Raw genomic sequence first — 18,626 nt, forward strand, 5'->3', positions numbered from 1 at the left:
TTTTTATTGTGTTTGGACTTTGTGCTGCACCATCTTTGGAGCTTAGCTTGTCTAAAACCAGCTTGACTTGTTGATTAGTAAGTAGAGGTAAAAGCACAACAAGGAAAAACCAAGGTACAAACAATATTGACCCACAGACTTAGGCTGCATTTTCACTACATCTGCATGTGCAGTAATTCCTCGTTTATCACGGTTAATAATAAAAATTATACAGTTTTTGTGAAGTAGGATTCCTTATTTATAAATGGAATATTTTCCTACTTAGAGAATAGAAAACCCTAACATGATTAGAGCCCTCTAGATATGAGCTAACACCTCTGCAGTCACTTTTACGCCCAGAACTTGGTTTCCATGTGGATGAAAGGCCGAAATAATAAATACTTTCTGACATGCATCATAAAAGTAAGCCTGCAACCTGCTGTTCTACAGTGACTATTTGCTCATCATGCAGCATCAACAATTTCTTTTCTCAGCATGATCAGTTGATGATTTATGAGAAATTGTTGTGCAAATTGGTGTTGTCTCCAATTGAACAGTCCTTGTAGATATAACATTTGTAGAGTTGTTTACATTTCACACATTCAGCGACACAGCCAACACAATTTAGGTCTGGTGAAGTGTCCTCATGCCACATTGGTGCCGTCGGTTTCCTTGTGACCAGAAAACTTTGTACAAATACAAGTGAGTCTAATGAAAGGAAGTCAGCCATTTATGTTCCTGTCTACAGTTCAGCCTTCATAGAAAATCCCTTTTTCCGCCCTCATAAATGGATCGCATCATTCCAAAGAGTCAACTCTCAGGTCTCATGAGACATGACCGGAACAAGTCGTACTGTCACGATTTTGACCTGAATGAGGATCAGTGTGTTCCACTTCAATTATTGTGTTCTCGGCATTCTCACGGTGGCCTATTATGCTGCATTATGTCATCTGATGCCAGCTGCTTTGGTGGGAAACAGTCTGTGTCCTTCCAGGCTGTGGCATCATAAGTTTCTTTCAGTTCCTTTTTTTTTGCATTTTTCAGAAAACAAACAAAATTCAACATTGCAGACGGATGGATGGGCACTGTTGACTTTTAACGATGTTCGTTACAAACTGTCTGTGGTAGCAAATGTATTTACGGTAAATAGGACTGGGTGATATATCGATTTACTTTAAGCACAATATCAAAACCAACCATATTGTTGATATCAAAATAGACTGGATTTGCACTGTAAGTAGGAGGGGCGGAGCAGAAGCTCACAGGCTAGCAAACAGGCTACTGCGTTTGCGGTGGAAGAAGTTGGCAAGGAATAAGCATTAATACTTCGAATCCAGAGCATTAAAAAAAATCTTTTTCACCACCTTAAAACTTGGCACAAAGTCCAATATGAGCAATGTGTGTGATGTCTGTCGCGCTCCTGTTGCATTCCTCATGAAAGGAAAAGCAACCCATTGCTAATAGAGGGTTCCTGTTGCAACAGTGGGAAAAATGGCTTTAAAAACTTGTTGAAAAACTTGTTGTAACACAGCGCCATACTCCCGGTTGTCATCTTGGCGTGGCCGGACGCAACTCCCTTTAAGTTCCGGGGTCATGTTGTCATTCCTCCTCTTGCTGATGCACCTTCTGCTCGTCACCGTGGCTGGCTGGCTTGCTTGCGTAACCATCGGTACATACCCGGTCGCCGTTTGATGACCCTGCACCACCTGAAGCTCCATTGTTCCACTGAATGAAAAAGCACCCCAGATCATGATGGAACCTCCCTCTACTGTGCCGGGTAGAAAACATCTCACATGAGATCTCCTTGTTATGCCAGTAACATCTGGACCGTCAAGTTATTTATTTTTTCTCATGGGAGAATAAAACATTTTTCCACCTTTCAATATCCCAAGTGTGATGCTACCTGGCAATGTCTAAACGTTGAACACGCATATTTGATTTTGATTTTGTCTCAGCTCACTTTGTGGAAAAAATATTGGGATATATATTGCATATGGATATTCAACCTAATAATACCAGCATATGAGTTTTTGGTCCATATCGTCCACTGACTACATTCAATGCAGGTTGCTATACTTAATATCATTGCTGTTGTTATTTTTTTACCCATTGCTGATAGAAATACTGAAATATATAAATATTAAAATACATTAATTACAAAAAGTTATAGATATTTGGTTGAAATTTCAGGTTGAAGCTACAGTAAAATGCACTATAACTAATGATTTAGCAGCAGTGTACGGAGACAGCGATGCAACTGTCCATGATGGTATTTAGCCTCAACGCCCACATGAAAACCTGCCTTTGATTATAGAGGAGGTGGGCGAGAGCCAGGGTTATCAACAAAGTGCCTCCTCTGCCAGCTAATCTGTCACATCTCCAGATATCCAAAAGATAGATCCTCCTCCCGTTTACCGCCCACCTTCAACTTTCAAATCCGCACAAGCCACTGAAACCACCCTTGCTGCCCATTGATTCTGTTTGAGGTGGACTGTGACCGCTCATTTCATGCATCAGTGCTGCTGCTTTGACAGAAATTGGCTCAGTGCAGCAGCATTTTGGCCCTTTGAGTGATCAGCTTTGGACACAATGTTGTTAATCTTGTTAATCGCTCATGTTTTTGGCTTGCAGGTAGAGCACATACCATGCAGGCTTAACACTTTCTAGGCAAGACTTACTTTGCAAGTAAACTTAACTATCCTTAGCAATTGCTTCAATGTGGTGAACATCAGACTGTGAGTGAGGCATAGCACTATGCCAAGCAGGAATCATAGTTATGTTTAAAATGTTTATTGATTATATCGGAGGATTTCGCAAGAATGTCCACAAAATTTTGTGTAATGCTGGTACATGTGCCAAGGAAGAAGCTATTACACATAGAAGCTATTACACATAGGTACACATCCAGATACATAAAGCTGCAGATTGTTGATTTATTTTTCTTTTTTGCTTTTGCAGTCTACTTGCATACAATTTTACTTTAACCTACAATCAAACCACACTTTTTGCTGTAAAAGGCTGAATCCACCACCCTGGATGAATTATGCTATTTTTTTTCCTCACCTGCCCCATTGCGCAAAATGGGGCCCCCCATGTACGTACAGGGCACATTCTGCATGTCCAGAGAGGGGCGGCTATGTACCAGTGCCCCACCACATCCAGCAGCTGGAGCTGGGATGGAAAAAAAAGCTTTTTTAACCAAAACCAACCATATGCACATGTTTAAGATTGTCCTGCCTTTCCAGATTTTAAAATGAGTTCTTGTTGTAGAACAACAGCCAAGATAACACATTTATACTTCTGGAATATGAAGTGTTTGTACCGTAGTGTCACTGACCGGGATGACCTGACACCTTCCACACACTTCCTGCTGTTCACAAGAGATCTGTCACAGTCATCCTAATGCATCACATTGTTCCATGTGCTAAGTCTTAGCGGCGGATGCCAGCCTAATTTAGCTCATCCAGCTGGGATCCGACCTGACCCCTTTGTGTTCTGCCCATAGGAAATGGACTTTCCAGATGAGCATGCACTGCAAATGTTGTACACGTGTATTTATTTGTTGTTGTGACTTATGAATGAGTCTTTCAGTAATCGTTAGTGTGGTTGTCTTCCTATACTGGCAACGTCTTCAATATGGTGGCAAATTGCGAGTCTAACAGAAGAATAAGCTGTGTTGGTTTGATTGTGCAAGTGCAAGTTTTGACCTGAAGAAGAATCCGGACACGCTCCATTGGTCCAACAACATTACAACATTGACATTTTTGACCATGCTTGTGAGAGGAATGAATTCCATTTGCTTGTATTTAACCACTAAGTCAAGAATTGTATTCCCAAAATCCCAACTTGCTGTTCATGAGATGCACGATGGAGCTACATGAGCAGCAATGACAGACCACAAAGCCCACCTGTGGCTGTCAGCGCATGGGGGCCACTCTCTCTGAGCCCTCATGCCTGTGCTGTGAAGGCCAAAGTCACAGCATGATCTCGAACCCCCCCAGGTGCTGTGGCTGCCACTCAAGCCGTCCTACCATCCGTCCCTAAAACGCAGCATAGTTGTGGACGTGCTGGCTGGCCCTGCACACCAATCAGCAGGCACTTGTCAGTCTTCTAGCCACCTGCTAGTAGCATCCCACAGTTTGGCATTTTGGAATGAAGAGTGCTGGGTTTGTCTCATAGGCGGCCTTTTCAATTGGCCATACAGTACTTTTATTATAATAGCTCCCCTATCTTTATACATGACCACTGACAATGGCTGTGTTGTACGAGTGACCTTTTCACTGTTAAAAGTCATTGTTATGATACCTGTATTCAATTTAGAGGTCCTCAATAATGCGAAAGTGACTTTTAAAAATGATCTAACAGCAATATGTATCCATAGAACCTGTTTGTGAACACCAAACATGATCAAAATTTATCTTCTCCCTCGCTTGTTTGCCTCACTTTTGAGGGACGAGATCCCGCCCCATGTATGTCCACCACTTTATACAAAAGCAAGCTTTGCTACACATCTTAAAATGCAGCCTGGAGCTCTGCCAAGTTGCCTGACCTAACCACTTTTATTGAAACTTTTTGGAGTGAGAACACTGTTTGAGTCGTATTCAATTGTGGACGCTTGAATTCATGTTACATGTGTTACATTTACGTTACTGTAACATTAGCATTGCAGCCCACATAGCTATAGTATTAGTATGTTTGACAGTTTGACTTACACCTGCCGTGTGTTTGTGTGGGAATGTCTGTTAAAATGTGAATAATGTGGGTAAAGTCTTACTTAGAAGCTTTAAAATGGGCTAATCCCATGCAAAGCCACAATGACGCTCATTCACATCCTCAATGTGAAAAGATTCGCCTTCACTTGAGACTGGGTGGGAAAGAAACTGAAGTGAAGACAGAAGAGAAAAGAAAGAAAGTTTGGTTGGGAAATGAGGGCCTTAAAGTTTTTAGTATAAGCCTCATTTGAGCTTGAGCTTAGGAAACTGAATTATTGCTGGAGGTTGTGCGATGACATTATGAATAATTTTTTTACATGACACTAATATAGAACTAAAACATGATATAAATATATATCATCTTATTCTAGATGTTGAAGGCTATTCTAATGAGCACAAACAGTTCTTGATGAACTGCCTTCTGGCTCAGCTCTCTTTTCACCATGGCGGTCCGGTGCAGCGACCGCATTACTGCAGACGCTGTGCCTCACGCTCTCAACTTCCCTCACTTGTGAACAAGACCCCGAGATACTTGAACTCCTCCACCTGGGGCAGGACCTCATTCCCAACCCGGAGAGAGCACTCCACCCTTTTCCGACTGAGAACCATGGCCTCTAATTTGAAGGTGCTGAGTCTCATCCCTCAAGCTTTACATTCAGATGCAAACCGTCCCGTTAAACACTGAAGATCACAGGCCGAGGCCCGAAGGCATCGTCCGCCAGTATCAGAGATGAGATACTAAGGCCCCCGAACCAGACTCCCATGAAACCTTGGTTGTGCCGAAAAATCCTGTCCATGAAAATTGTGAACAGAATCGGTGACAGAGCAGCCTTTGCGGAGGCCAACATTGACCAGTAACAGGCTTGACTTACTGCTGGCAATGCGAACCAAGCTCCTGCTCTGTTTGTTCAAGGACCGCGCCAGTAGTAGCGTGTCACCAATGCCGTGCTCCTGAAGCACATTCCCGAAGGGTGCCGCGAGGGACACGGTCGAATGCCTTTTCCAAGTACATAAAGCACATGTAGACTGGTTGGGCAAACTCCCGTGCAACCCCAGCACCCTCGTGGGGGTGTAGAGCTGGTCCAGTGTTTTGCGACCGCAGTCGTACCTGACTTTCCCAGGGTGGCCGAGGAGTGTGAGCCCCCTATAGTTGGAACACACCCTCCAGTCACCCGTCTTAAAGAGGGGGACCACTACCCCGGTCTGCGAATCCAAATGTGCTGTTCCCGACTTCCACGCAATGTTGAAGAGATGTGTCAGCCAAGACAATACCTCAACATCCAGAGCCTTGAGGAATTCCGGGCGAAACTCATCCACCTCCGGAGCTTTGCCACTGAAGAGCATTTTGACCACCCCAGATACCTCAGCCACGGTGATGGAACAGTCACGTATGTGTCCACAGACTTTGCTGCCTCTATGGAAGATATGTTAGTGGGATTGAGAAGGGCCTCAAAGTATTCCTTCCACTTTCCGACTACATACATCCTCATTCGAGGTCAGCAGACACCTGTCCCCACTGTAAACAGTGTGGACCGGGCAGTGCGTCCCCTTTCTAAAGGTGCCGGACGGTCTGCCAGAACCTCTTTGAGGCCGACCGAAAGTCGTGCTCGATGGCGTCACCAAATTCCTCCAACACCTGAGTTTTTGCCTCAGCCACCACCAAAGCCACGTGCTGCTTGGCCTGACGGTAAATACTACGTAACATTTATTATTCTATGCCAACAACTGACTGAGCTTTAAACTGACTAATATTTGAGTCGAACAAAAAGAAGTAAATAATTCCTTTAAAAGATTTAATTTTAGATGAACCAAGTGTTATCTAATTCTGAGTATGACTTATGTCCTTGAATATTAGTGTTCCTATGAGCTGAATGAAAGGGGAAGTTTAAAAATCTTCTTTCATATGTTGTCCTGATCAGTCACCCTGACAACGACTGCAGACATTGCTGACATCAACATATTTTGTGATGCATGTTGAGACAGGTGATGATCAATAGGCAACAACTTTATGGTTATATCCATGACTACACTAGGAATTAGGTTAGAAGTGATGAGTCAGGGCATCATAGCACATAGTGGAGTTATTACACAAGTAAAAGGAGGAAGTGTTGTAGCAATGAGTGATATTTATGTAACAAAAAAGGAAGTTTAGTTGATGAGTGACTGACTCATGGAAGAGGCGCCACCGCAGAGGCGCCGCCGCAGATAACAGGGAACTGAAGTTTCTGGAGGCCTTGGACATGACCTTGTCCACGTCTGGCAAAGCTGTTGCTTTCGTGCACTGATATATACCTATTTACTTACTAAAGAAACTATCACAGTTACTGTAACTCCTCTCCCACCAAACTCCTTTGTAGTGTGATGTATACCTAAAAAAAATCTTATTTCGACTTATTTCGGCGTTTTCAAATGTCTTCTCTGATTTCGGATCAACATTTGCAATAAAAGCAATTGATTGTAACACCTAATACTCTCCTTTCTCTTTAGTTGCTATTGTTTGCCCGTGACAAAGGAAGCTAACAGGCTACATAGTCGACGAGTGTCATGGTTGCCCAATGAGATAAATTACTTAAGGGATGGTAATATCCTTAGCTTAGCATCAAAGCTACTTCTGCTCATCTTCCAACAAATGCTGACTTTTTTCAGTATACATAGGTCGTGTAACAGAAGCTTTGGTTCCTTTCTAACTGTGGTTAGCATTGTTAGAATCCTGGCAATATCCCGCCACAATCATTCATTTTATTGTTATTGTTTAAATTAGAGTTTCTGATGCTCATTTATGGTGCTTGAGTGTAATTGATGAAAGTCCCTATTGCTTGTGTTTTTTTTTTTTTAATCTTACAAGTGTTACAACGAGCTGTGGAGTATCGCGCGTGTTTATTCTGCGTTGGCTGGGTGTGTCACCTTCCTCTTTCATAATCAGCGGTGACACATTTAGAAAGGTGGTCACGCTACGACAAAATTTTACAATGGCAACAATAGAATGTTCCATTGAAATAACACTTGGCTATAACTCGTCTGTGCTGAGTGAAGCCCAGAAAGCGAGCGAGGTGATGCTGCATGATGACAGAATGGAGGCTATTCCTGTCTGGAGCAGCTAGCATTCCGCTGATCAAGTTACAGCTGCACCCACTCACAAACAAGGCAAAACAAGAGATGGCTCGGAGTTACATTCGAGTTTAATCATGTTAATGAAATTATTGCAAATTTATTTGATTAAAAATGTCATTTTGCATTTTGTGGTGCAGGTGGTTATTGAGGCCTTAATAAGATCTCACTGGTACTCAACCAGGTGTGAACACAATTAGGCTTGGTGGGAAAGTAAATACGAATAAAAGTGTGTCTGGCATGGTTTTTAAAGAAGAAACCCCATCCGTTTATATAAGAATGCCAAGGATGAGTCATCATCATCAGAGGTGGAGGTTAACCCGCCCACAAAAAGCAGCAGTGTCACGATGTTGCGACCCAAACACAACACACAGACTCCCATGTTGCAACTTCAGTGCACATCATCAGTTTGAAACAAAGTGAACACAGGCGCCGTGTCTGGATGACACCTGATCTAACCTGTTCCTGACCAAAAATAAAAAATGTCTCAATATTTAATATGGTTTAGAGCAGGGGTCTCAAACTCAATTTACCTGCGGGGCACTGGAGCTAGGGTCTGGGCAAGGCTGGGCCGCATCAAGTTTTCCAAAAAAAAAAAAACAAAAACGCATTTATTAAAAACAGAAAAATATACAAACTTTTTCAGTGCTTTGATTCCGATTTTCTACAATAAAAGCTCTGGTAAAACATTCCACTGTTCTCATATCTTAATTTTTATTTTTCTGCACAAAATAAGATGAAAAATAAATAAACAAATCAAGAATAAAGAAAATCAATCAATCAGTAATAAATAAATATAATAATAATAAAACGGCAAATAATAAAAACTTAAGAAACCACATATGGTTTGTGGGTAGACAAATTATTTTTTCAGATTAAAATTAACAAAGCATTATTAGAGCCCTGTAGACATGACAAAACACGACTATAGTCACATTTATACTTTTTTTATTTACAACATATTGCGCAACTGCAGGGTCTTGAGACACATGCTAACTCACAAACTAGAGAGCTAGCGACCTAAACGGTAGCCTTCAAGTTATTTCCTTTAAACTTAAATAGCCAAAAACTTACCACTTCCACATGGATAGGGAGGATAACTATTAACAGTTATTTAACCTTTAACATGAACCAAACGTAATATTTTTTTCTGGGTACATGATACCATACAGCATCCATATCAAACTTGCGCGGGCTGCACTAACATTAAACTTTCATATCAAGGCGGGGGCCTCAAGGGCCGCATGTTTGAGACTCCTGGTTTAGAGCAAAAATAAGATGTCACCATTCATTTAAATCGACACCATTTTAACTACTATTTTACATGCATGTTTTAGACTACTGTAAAATACTTGCATTAATATATACAAAGCTATAATAATGACAGTGTAGCACTGGCATGTTTATTTGCACAAGATCCCTCAAACTGTTTTCCCCCATGTTCACTGTATGTAAGACTCTTTGTGACACATTAAGAACCACACATCTGGACAATAAAAAGAGTTGAAGCTACTGCAAATGGAACCGAACCCTTATTGGCTGTTATTGCAAACATATGCATGCATGTATGCTGAGTAAAATAGCGTGAAAACAACAAAAATCATAGTTCATGAAGACTTTTGTACATAAGTGTATTCATGAAGCAGCTGTCATATTGTGTATGATGGTTGTTCACAATCCACTATACAGGTGGGGAAAAATATTCATGACAAGAGGCACACATAAAGCCATGCTCTTCATGTGTTGTATTCAAATGAAGCAGCTGTCCAAAAAGAGAGTTTGTGTGTATGAGCTGCACGCCGTATCAGGTCTGATCCTTTTTTTTTTTTTGATCCATAGTCCAATAATGAGGACTGTCTCCATCACGACTCTCGCCCTCTTCAAGTAGGACAATCCACTGAAGGCTTCTTCACGCAACACAAGTGGCAAAATTGAAGAGAGGCTTACAAAACAAAACACTCCAATGCGCTCCTCGCCAAACCAAAGCTCCTCCAAAGCAGCTTTTTTTTTTTCGAAGATGCTTTCATTTGAAGCCCTCTCTTGTTAGCAGGGTAGATGATAAACAACCCCTTTATTAACCTTTAAAACCCCAGTATTGGGGACTAGGGATTCTAGGCACCAACCAAATTTTGTCTGTTTTACTGAGCACTGATTCATGTAATATCAATAGGTGCAATGTTTCAAGCATTCAAGTACAGTAAAGTCTTGTTATATCGATATTCTCGGGAGTCGGAAAAAATACCGATATAACCGGACTATCCATATATCCGATCCTGCGCCGAACTGCATTAAAAGTGGGCAATAATGCACTCGACATTGTTCTATTGTATAGAACAATGTCGAGCAGCTTAAATCAATCTTTGCTTAAGGATTTCAATACCAAAAAAGAACACGGCGAACGGCTGCTTCCAGTCAACTTTATTTTTCACACTTCCACCACCAGAGCGCAGCACACACACCGATTCCCGCACTTCCTGGTTCACAGGTCATGCTCAACCCGCCCCACATAGCTGGCCAAACACATGCCTGCAACAGAACCAACGAACGCCAGCATGTACATATGAAAAACAGTGATTATTGCAAGCGATAAAGATATCTGAATACAACACAGTTAAATACATGTATTTGTACGCTTGTGTCTTCGTTGGAATAGGTGTGTATGCTATGTCAGTTGGTTCTTCTGTTGCAGGCATGTGTTTGGCCAGCTATGTGGGGCGGGTTGAGCATGACCTGTGAACCAGGAAGTGCGGGAATCGGTGTGTGTGCTGCGCTCTGGTGGTGGAAGTGTGAAAAATAAAGTTGACTGGAAGCAGCCGTTCGCCGTGTTCTTTTTTGGTATTGAAATCCTTAAGCAAAGATTGATTTAAGCTACTTTTGTATCAATATAAGCAGACCAAATTGGCTGGTGGGAGATGAAAAGGGCATCGTAGTAACCGGATTATCATAATAACCGGGTATCGTACTAACAGAACTAATTATATCATAAAAGACTAGAAATTTGCCGGGAAATGAAAATAGTATCGTAATAAGTAGTAATTCGTTATAACCGATATCGATATAACGAGACTTTACTGTATTCTTTATTGTCATACCATGCATGCACATGATGAGGTTCAAAATCAAGCACTAAGGCCCAGTTTACTGATTTAACCAATATTCCATGTGTCCATGTGAAGGAGCTGGACCTTACTGGACTGAGTATTCACCTATAAATGGTGAAGAGGGCAGTGTGTACTTGAAATTGTCAGGTGTGCCGTGAGGAATTATCCAATATCACTTTTTATAATTAACATTTATTAATCATCATTTGCAAATATTATGTCAATATCCATGTATACGTGGACCCAAATATTCCAATTGCATTTGGTTTATTTGCTCAAACGGAAAGAATTTAACCTTTGTATACATCTCATTCTGAAAGAATCGTGCCAATCCGAATGAATATATAATGGGATTAACAGGGGTGGAATATCCCCAATCTGATTGAGGTATCTTGTAGCCGCTCAAACGGAAAGTTGTCAGGGTGCGTTTTTCTTCTTCTGTACTTTGGCAAGCAGCTTTCATGTGCATTAGCGCCATCTGTGGAACAGAATCTAAACCCTTCTATACGCCATTCATAAGTCCATAAGTCAAAAGAAAATATATATCTACATAAAACATGTACCGAGTTGAATTATAAAATATTAGCAAGCTCGAATTTGATCCTTTCCTGGTTAAATTTATCATATCACATGCTCAGATATGACGTAACACGCACCTCCAGACGTTCTTCAGTTTTAAAAATGGAGGCCTTCAATCGGCACTGGACTGCTACGGAAAGTTTGTTTTTGATCCAAACTAAAGTTCAAGACTGGACAAACAAAAAACTGGCAATACGGAATTATTCCAACAAGTGAAAGAACAACTCGGGGAAGTCGGTATCACATGATGTTGGCGTTTACGTTTTACTGGGCATGCCCCATTGACTATTCTGGTTGATTATAGCGATGCATGTAGACAAGAGATTGGAATATTCCTTTCCATGTATACCATTGTTTCCGAAAAAGTCATTCGGAAAGAGAAAAACAGAGCAATGTAATATCAGTCCGTGTGGCAACATCTAGCTAGTTCCTCCTATAGACTTAGTGATGTTTTCCAATGTAAAAAAATGTGCCGTGGCTCAAACGACATTCAATTCCCAAAAGAACATGTCTGTTTGTCCTTGGTGGAGTTCTGTGCCGTCATTCTGTTGTTTTAAATCATATTCAATAAGATACTTGAAGTCAAAGATCAGACCACTTAGCACAATTTTCGCATCTCTCCTGCTGCCAACCAACCCTTCATTGCATGTTCTTGACCTACTGTACACCACAAATGAGACTCTCAATAATAGTCTGGCCTTGAGTGCAGAAATAGATTATGTTGTTTTTTTATTTGAAAGAGCCTTGTTGGCTGAGCCGCCACTGTGGCGCAACAAGGCCTTGGCTGAGGTGTCATTCATGTGTACACCAAGCTGCTTGTCGGCTGTCATTGAAAGGCCGCCAAGCAGGATGTTTTGGTACCAGCGTGGGTGGATGTTAGAGACAGACCGGATAGAGGAGCCTGAAGGAGGGGAGGGTGACAAACACAGCGGGTGTTTCACTTCCTTAGTGTTGGCTTCCAAACAAAAGAAGACACATCTTGTGCAAACAGTTTGTTTACTCCACCGTTGTTGTGGCTGCGACCGACTGCAGGTGTTTAGTCTGTGGTGCTGAGTGGTGTGGCGCCTCATGTAGGTGTCACGTGCTTCGCTTTAAAAAAAATAAAGGCTTCTTCTTATGAGCCGTCTTTACACGATAAAGCTTTCTGAAAAACTCTTGAGAACTCCTGCCCAGTGAGCTGCCACCTGACTTCCTGTCTGCTCAGATGCGTATCACCACCACTGCATCACATGTTAATGACTTGTAGCAACCATTATTGATATCCACTTCAGAGTCAACGGAGGGCAGAGTCTACTTTGAACTTTTAGGTTTTTGGAAATATCCATTAACACATATTTTTTTAACATGAGAGTTAATACAGCTAGCTAACAATGTATGTCATTGGGATACACCTATTTTAACCATTCATTCATTCACGGGGGTGCTGGAGCCTTGGACTGGTCGCCAGCCAATCACAGGGCACATATAGACAAACAACCATTCACACTCACAATCATACCTACGTATGGACAATTTGAACTGGCCAATTAACCTAGCATGTTTTTGGAATGTGGGAGGAAACCGGAGTACCCAGAGAAAACCCACGCTTGCACGGGGAGAACATGCAAACTCCGAACAGAGATGGCCGAGGGTGGGATTGAACTCGGGTCTCCGAGCTGTGAGGTCTGCGCGCTAACCACTCGACCGAAGCCCTAGCTTGGTAGCTTCCTTTATTGTGAGCATTCATTCATTCATTTTCTACTGCTTATCCTCACGAGGGTCGCGCAGGGTGCTGGAGCCTATCCCAGCTGTCTTCAGGCGAGTGGAGGGGTACACCCTGGACTGGTCGCCAGCCAATCAATCACAGGGCACATATAGACAAACAACCATTCACACTCACATTCATACCTATGGACAATTTGGAGTCACCAATTAACCTAGCATGTTTTTGGAATGTGGGAGGAAACCGGAGTACCCGGAGAAAACCCACGCATGCACGGGGAGAACATGCAAACTCCACACAGAGATGGCCGAGAGTGGTATGTGGACCATGAAAAAAAACAAAACAAAACTTTTTTTTCCAAGCGCATTGATACATATACTTATGCTAGTTCCGTCAACAACAGCAGCATATATACGTACACCAACACTTAAGATGTCCGCACTCATTGGGATGGCTGTGTCTGCCAGCACAATACATGTGCTCCAGTCCTCAGGTAAAACGAGAGCTAGGTATCTACTCAGACGAGCGGTTAGCGTGGTGTCGTGTTAATCCGCCAGGTAAAAATAGTTTTTCATGTTCGCTGCTACAATAATAATATTGCTGTAGCTATACAAGTAAGTTATGTAAATACGTCCTCCTTCCTTGTGTGGTTCCGGTAGAAGTGGTGACCCACTAACGCGAACAAGATGACTCGCTGGTCCTTATCTGTCATTGTTGTGTCATCGTGACATCCTAGATAAGAAGGTCAGCAGGATGTAGTTCATGCTGATATAATCAGATTAAAAAGTAGCCTGCGTTTGAGGAAATACCAGCATGTACAGGCCGTTTCCCGTATTACCACTTTTGTGTAGTTGCATACGCTCACCTGATCAAAATCTTAAGACCAGTTGAAAAATTGCTAGAATATGCATTTTGCACATTTGGACCTTAATGAGGTAGAGGTAGTAGAGCTACAAATTCCAGAAGCAAGAAGGTGGAGTGAGACAAAAAAATAATTTTAGGTTGTTCATCAGCTGATCAAAAGTTCAAGACCATTGCTCAAAAAAATGACAAAAAACTCTCCAAATAAGAACAAAAAAAATTATCTAATTGTTATTTTCTTGTTGGTATGTACCTGACAGCTTACACATTTCGTATGCATAAGTATGCTTTTCATGTACTTATATTATGTCTTAGAGTTAAGTTGCAATAAGGTCACAAATGAGGATGCCTTGGCGGCAGCGTTGGGGACCAGTGTGAGGCTTCAGGTGTTTCACAACAACATCAGAGAAGACCCTTGAGTCGACATCAAACAGCTCCTCCATGTCAGAGGTCTCCTGGCGGCCAAGAGACCACAGCTAATCCTAGCCTGCATGCTAATTAGCTGTTTGATCAGACATCTGTGAACGACTTTCCAAATGAAGGGGAGGGTTATTTTAAGACCATTTTTTTTTCTTAGTTACCTTTTGCCTTTTTCTCCCAGACATCATAGTTGACCGTTGGACAGACGGACAGAGCTGCTGCTCATTGCTCAGTTTTGCTACAACGTTGAATAATTAGTGGGTATGCTAAGGGACACTACGTGAAATATAGTATATTAAATACTAGCTTAGCAGCCTACTCTAAATTGTCCATAGGTATGAATGTGAGTGTGAATGGTTGTTTGTCTATATGTGCCCTGTGATTGCTGGCGACCAGTCCAGGGTGTACCCTGCATCTTGCCCGAAGTCAGCTGGGATAGGCTCCAGCACACCCGCGACCCTAATGAGGATAAGCAGCATAGAAAATGGATGGATACCCTTTTTTCCTTTTTGTGTTTGAAAGGTTTTACAAAAAGTCAACTGCAAAACGATCCCGTTTTTTCAAACACAGCTGTGGCAAAAACTGTAATGTGCATGCCAGGCCAGTAGTTGTGCTCTCGGGTCTTATCCAACATTTGATAACCGGATGTATACATATGCACATGGACTTGTACAACATCGCCAAGTCCAAGAATGATTGCCATGGGACTGCTTTGCCCTAATGATAACTGCCACATTTCAGAACAGAAATAAAATACAAAGACTCAAAATAATCCAAATGTCAAAACCCACAGCAGGCTTGCTCAGCAGTGACTATTTGTGTGTGCGTGTCATTTAATTAAGGCTTTCTTAAGGATTCTTTCACATGTAATTTATTACAGCTGCCACCTTCCATTGTAGAAATGATCTGATTTACTAAAACTCAGCATGTTGTCGCTCTTTGCTTCAATAGCTTTATTAGCATGGACTGTGTTCTTACGTTCAATTTCACCCGGCACGGCCTGCTGCTCCTTATCTGTTAGCTCTTAAGCATTTGATTGCACCCAAACTTCCTGTATTTTGGGTGTGTGGGGGGGGTGCACTGAGTGTAAATGAGCTAAACAGATGTCAGCCAGATGTGTTGAGGAGGAAGGGAGATGAAGAACAGATAACAAGCAATAGAGACACTGACAGCTTTGTTCACCTCCGCCTAGTACCTACTCTTCCTCCGCTCCTGTTCCCTCCATCATTAGACCTTCCCACCCCCTAACTTCTCTTTGAATACATGACAGTGTGCAGGAAGGAACACCGGAATTGATTTCTCTGTGCATTATTAGGTCTGGAATGTGTGACACCCTCTTCTTCTTTCCTGTTTCATCCTCTTGAGACAACCCTCACTACTTTATTTGTGTGTGTATACTATATGAAACAGTGGACACTCAATGGACATTTCATTAGGTACAAAATCCAATAGTGAGATAGATACTTTATTGAATTCCGTGGTTTTGTTATGACGTTTTTTTTGTGTGGTTAAATGCGGCCTATCAGTTAAAAATATGCATATTTAAGCATATTTTTTGCCTGACTGAAACATTTAAGAAGTAGTATCCTACACTGGTCACTAGATGTCAGTAATGTTACTGTAATCTTCAGTGAGACACACAAACACCAGGCGTGATTTCTGGAAAGACCGGGCTTTTATTGCAGATTTGAATGATCTCACAACAGGAACAATAATCCCTAATAAAACCATGTGCTACTGTAACCCTCCACGGCAAGCTGAAACTCCGCTCTGAACCCCTGACGTCACTTCTTGTGCGCCACCCACTCTGTTCACTAGGGAAGACATTTATAGCAAGACACACAAGCATGAGTCCTATTGGTGTCTTAAATGGTTTATTCCACTGTATTCGGGAATAGCAGTGTAAAGGTGACTGTAGGGGTGTTATAATGTTTTAGAGCAGGGGTCTCAAATACGCGGCCCGCGGGCCAAATGTGGCCCGCAGGATACTAGTTTGAGGCCCCCGCCTTGATATGAAAGTTTAATGTGCCTTATGGTATCCTTATGGATGCCTTATGGTATCATGTACCCAGAAAAAAATTATTACTTTTGATTAATGTTCATGTTAAAGGTTAAATAACTGTTAATAGTTATCCTCCCTATCTGTGTGGAAGTGGTAAGTTTTTGGCTATTTAAGTTTAAAGGAAATAACTTGAAGGCTACCGTTTAGGTCGCTAGCGCTCTAGTTTGCGAGTTAGCATGTGTCTCAAGACCCTGCAGTTGCGCAATATGTTGTAAATAAAAAGTATAAATGTGACTATAGTAGTGTTTTGTCATGTCTACAGGGCTCTAATAATGCTTTGTTCATTTTAATCTGAAAAAAATTATTTGTCTACCCACCAACTATATGTGGTTTCTTAAGTTTTTATTATTTGCCGTTTTATTATTATTATTATATTTATTTATTACTGATTGATTGATTTTCTTTATTCTTGATTTGTTTATTTATTTTTCATCTTATTTTGTGCAGAAAAATAAAGATATTTGAGAACAGTGGAATGTTTTATCAGAGCTTTTATTGTAGAAAATCGGAACCAAAGCACTGAAAAAGTTTGTATATTTTTCTGTTTTTAATAAATGCGTTTTTTTTTTTTGGGAAAACCTGATGCGGCCCAGCCTTGCCCAGACCCTAGCTCCAGTGGCCCCCAGGTAAATTGAGTTTGAGACCCCTGTTTTAGAGGGATTAGAAAGTCTTAAACATGTTTTCTATGCTTTAAACATTGGAAAGTAATTTATTAATAATAGCGTTAGGGGTGCAGCATTTAAAATCTTTTCCCACTTTCTTTACCTGCAGCACCACAGCCCCGTCCATGCCTCTGATGCTCCATCTCATCATCCCGCCACCTTGACGGACGATGATGACAGTACAGAGGAAGACACGACCGAGGAGGAAAGCAGCAGTGAGGAGGTAGAGGTCCAAACCCGGGCGGCCTACAAAGGTGGTAGACAAAAACCACAAGAGGACGTGACCCGAAGGGACACCCGAGTGGATCGCGAAAGTACTCGAGGAGAGGACAAGGCCAGGAAGGACACCCATGTTGACAAAGAAGTACATCGACAAAAACATCGGGAGGGCAAGACCAGACGGGACACCCAAGTGAGCAGAGAAGGAAGTAGACGAAAGCGAAGAGAAGATGAGCCCAGAAAGCAACATCCTGACGGTCATCAAGCCACTCAGCCTCCCCTGAACTCCATCCTGGAGCACATTGTTCAACAGTTGGATGTCCTCACACAGGTCTGTCCCACTTGTTACTGTGAAAAATGTTTAAATGTGTCCACATTTAATGTGTCCCAAGTAACTAAAAACAAGTTTATTTTTTTCATTTTTTGTGTTGTGGTGTTTCTACGTCAGACTATTTCATTGCTGGAGGACCGTCTCACTATGACAGAGGACAAGCTGCAAGAATGTCTCCCACTGGCACAGCAAACACAAGGAGCAGGCAGCAGCAAGACGGACAAACCGCCTTAGGACCACCTAAGATGAGACACAGGACGATTAGCATATTAGATGTCCCTGTGATTCTGTTTCTACCTCCAGAAGCATGAAAACAAGACATTTGCAAGCTTTACCTTCACAATTAAATGTCATGTAATTGCACAATTACAATGACATCTTCTTTTAAAATATAAGTTATGTAAATAAAGGTCATTTTTAACACATGCAGATTGGTCATATGTGTCCAATGATGAGCATTACTCTGGAAAGGTCTTCGTCCACACATACTTATCATTCATTGACCAGGAAGTCTACACACAAGAATTTATTTCATCAATGGAAGAGTCTACCCCCAAAATCCCAATGGTATCATCTGTTCATTTGCGATATAATGTGGAACTGTGAACTGTACTGTGTGATGTACTCAGGTGGAACTTACAGTATATACTGTTTACTGTATACATGTTCAAAACAAATTAAACCATAACCAATAATGTTAACAAAACCATCATTTTACCATATGGGGGAAATATGTCTCAACTGTGTTATGCAATACAGGCAAAACCAAAAATTTGTTCTGGACATGCGTTTATGTTTGAGGACAAGTCTTTCTTGTAGGTCTGTTGTAACAATGCCAATATGGCCGCAACTTGACGCTTGTGTGACTTGTCATGACTTCTAGTGGAGGA

The 18,626-nt window shown here is 41.7% G+C and overlaps 1 protein-coding gene across 2 annotated transcripts in view; it reads left to right on the top strand.

Annotated features, from left to right (window-relative positions):
* poc1b (POC1 centriolar protein B) overlaps positions 1-18,289 on the top strand; it is a 36,259-nt gene extending 17,970 nt beyond the window's left edge. The window contains exons 11-13 of one of the 2 annotated variants that reach the window (XM_058076232.2): positions 17,118-17,150; positions 17,296-17,736; positions 17,854-18,289. In XM_058076232.2, the coding sequence (XP_057932215.2) occupies positions 17,118-17,150; positions 17,296-17,736; positions 17,854-17,970 (591 nt within the window). In that variant the 3' untranslated portion in view covers positions 17,971-18,289. The remainder of the gene's footprint in view (positions 1-17,117; positions 17,151-17,295; positions 17,737-17,853) is intronic. The other variant, XM_058076233.2, reaches the window with a different exon arrangement.
* The last annotated feature ends 337 nt before the right edge of the window (positions 18,290-18,626 follow it).

This window comes from Doryrhamphus excisus, linkage group LG1, assembly GCF_037039965.1.
Source record: "Doryrhamphus excisus strain RoL-2023G ecotype Guam linkage group LG1, RoL_Dexc_Guam_v1.1, whole genome shotgun sequence".
NCBI classification, from domain to species: domain Eukaryota; kingdom Metazoa; phylum Chordata; class Actinopteri; order Syngnathiformes; family Syngnathidae; genus Doryrhamphus; species Doryrhamphus excisus.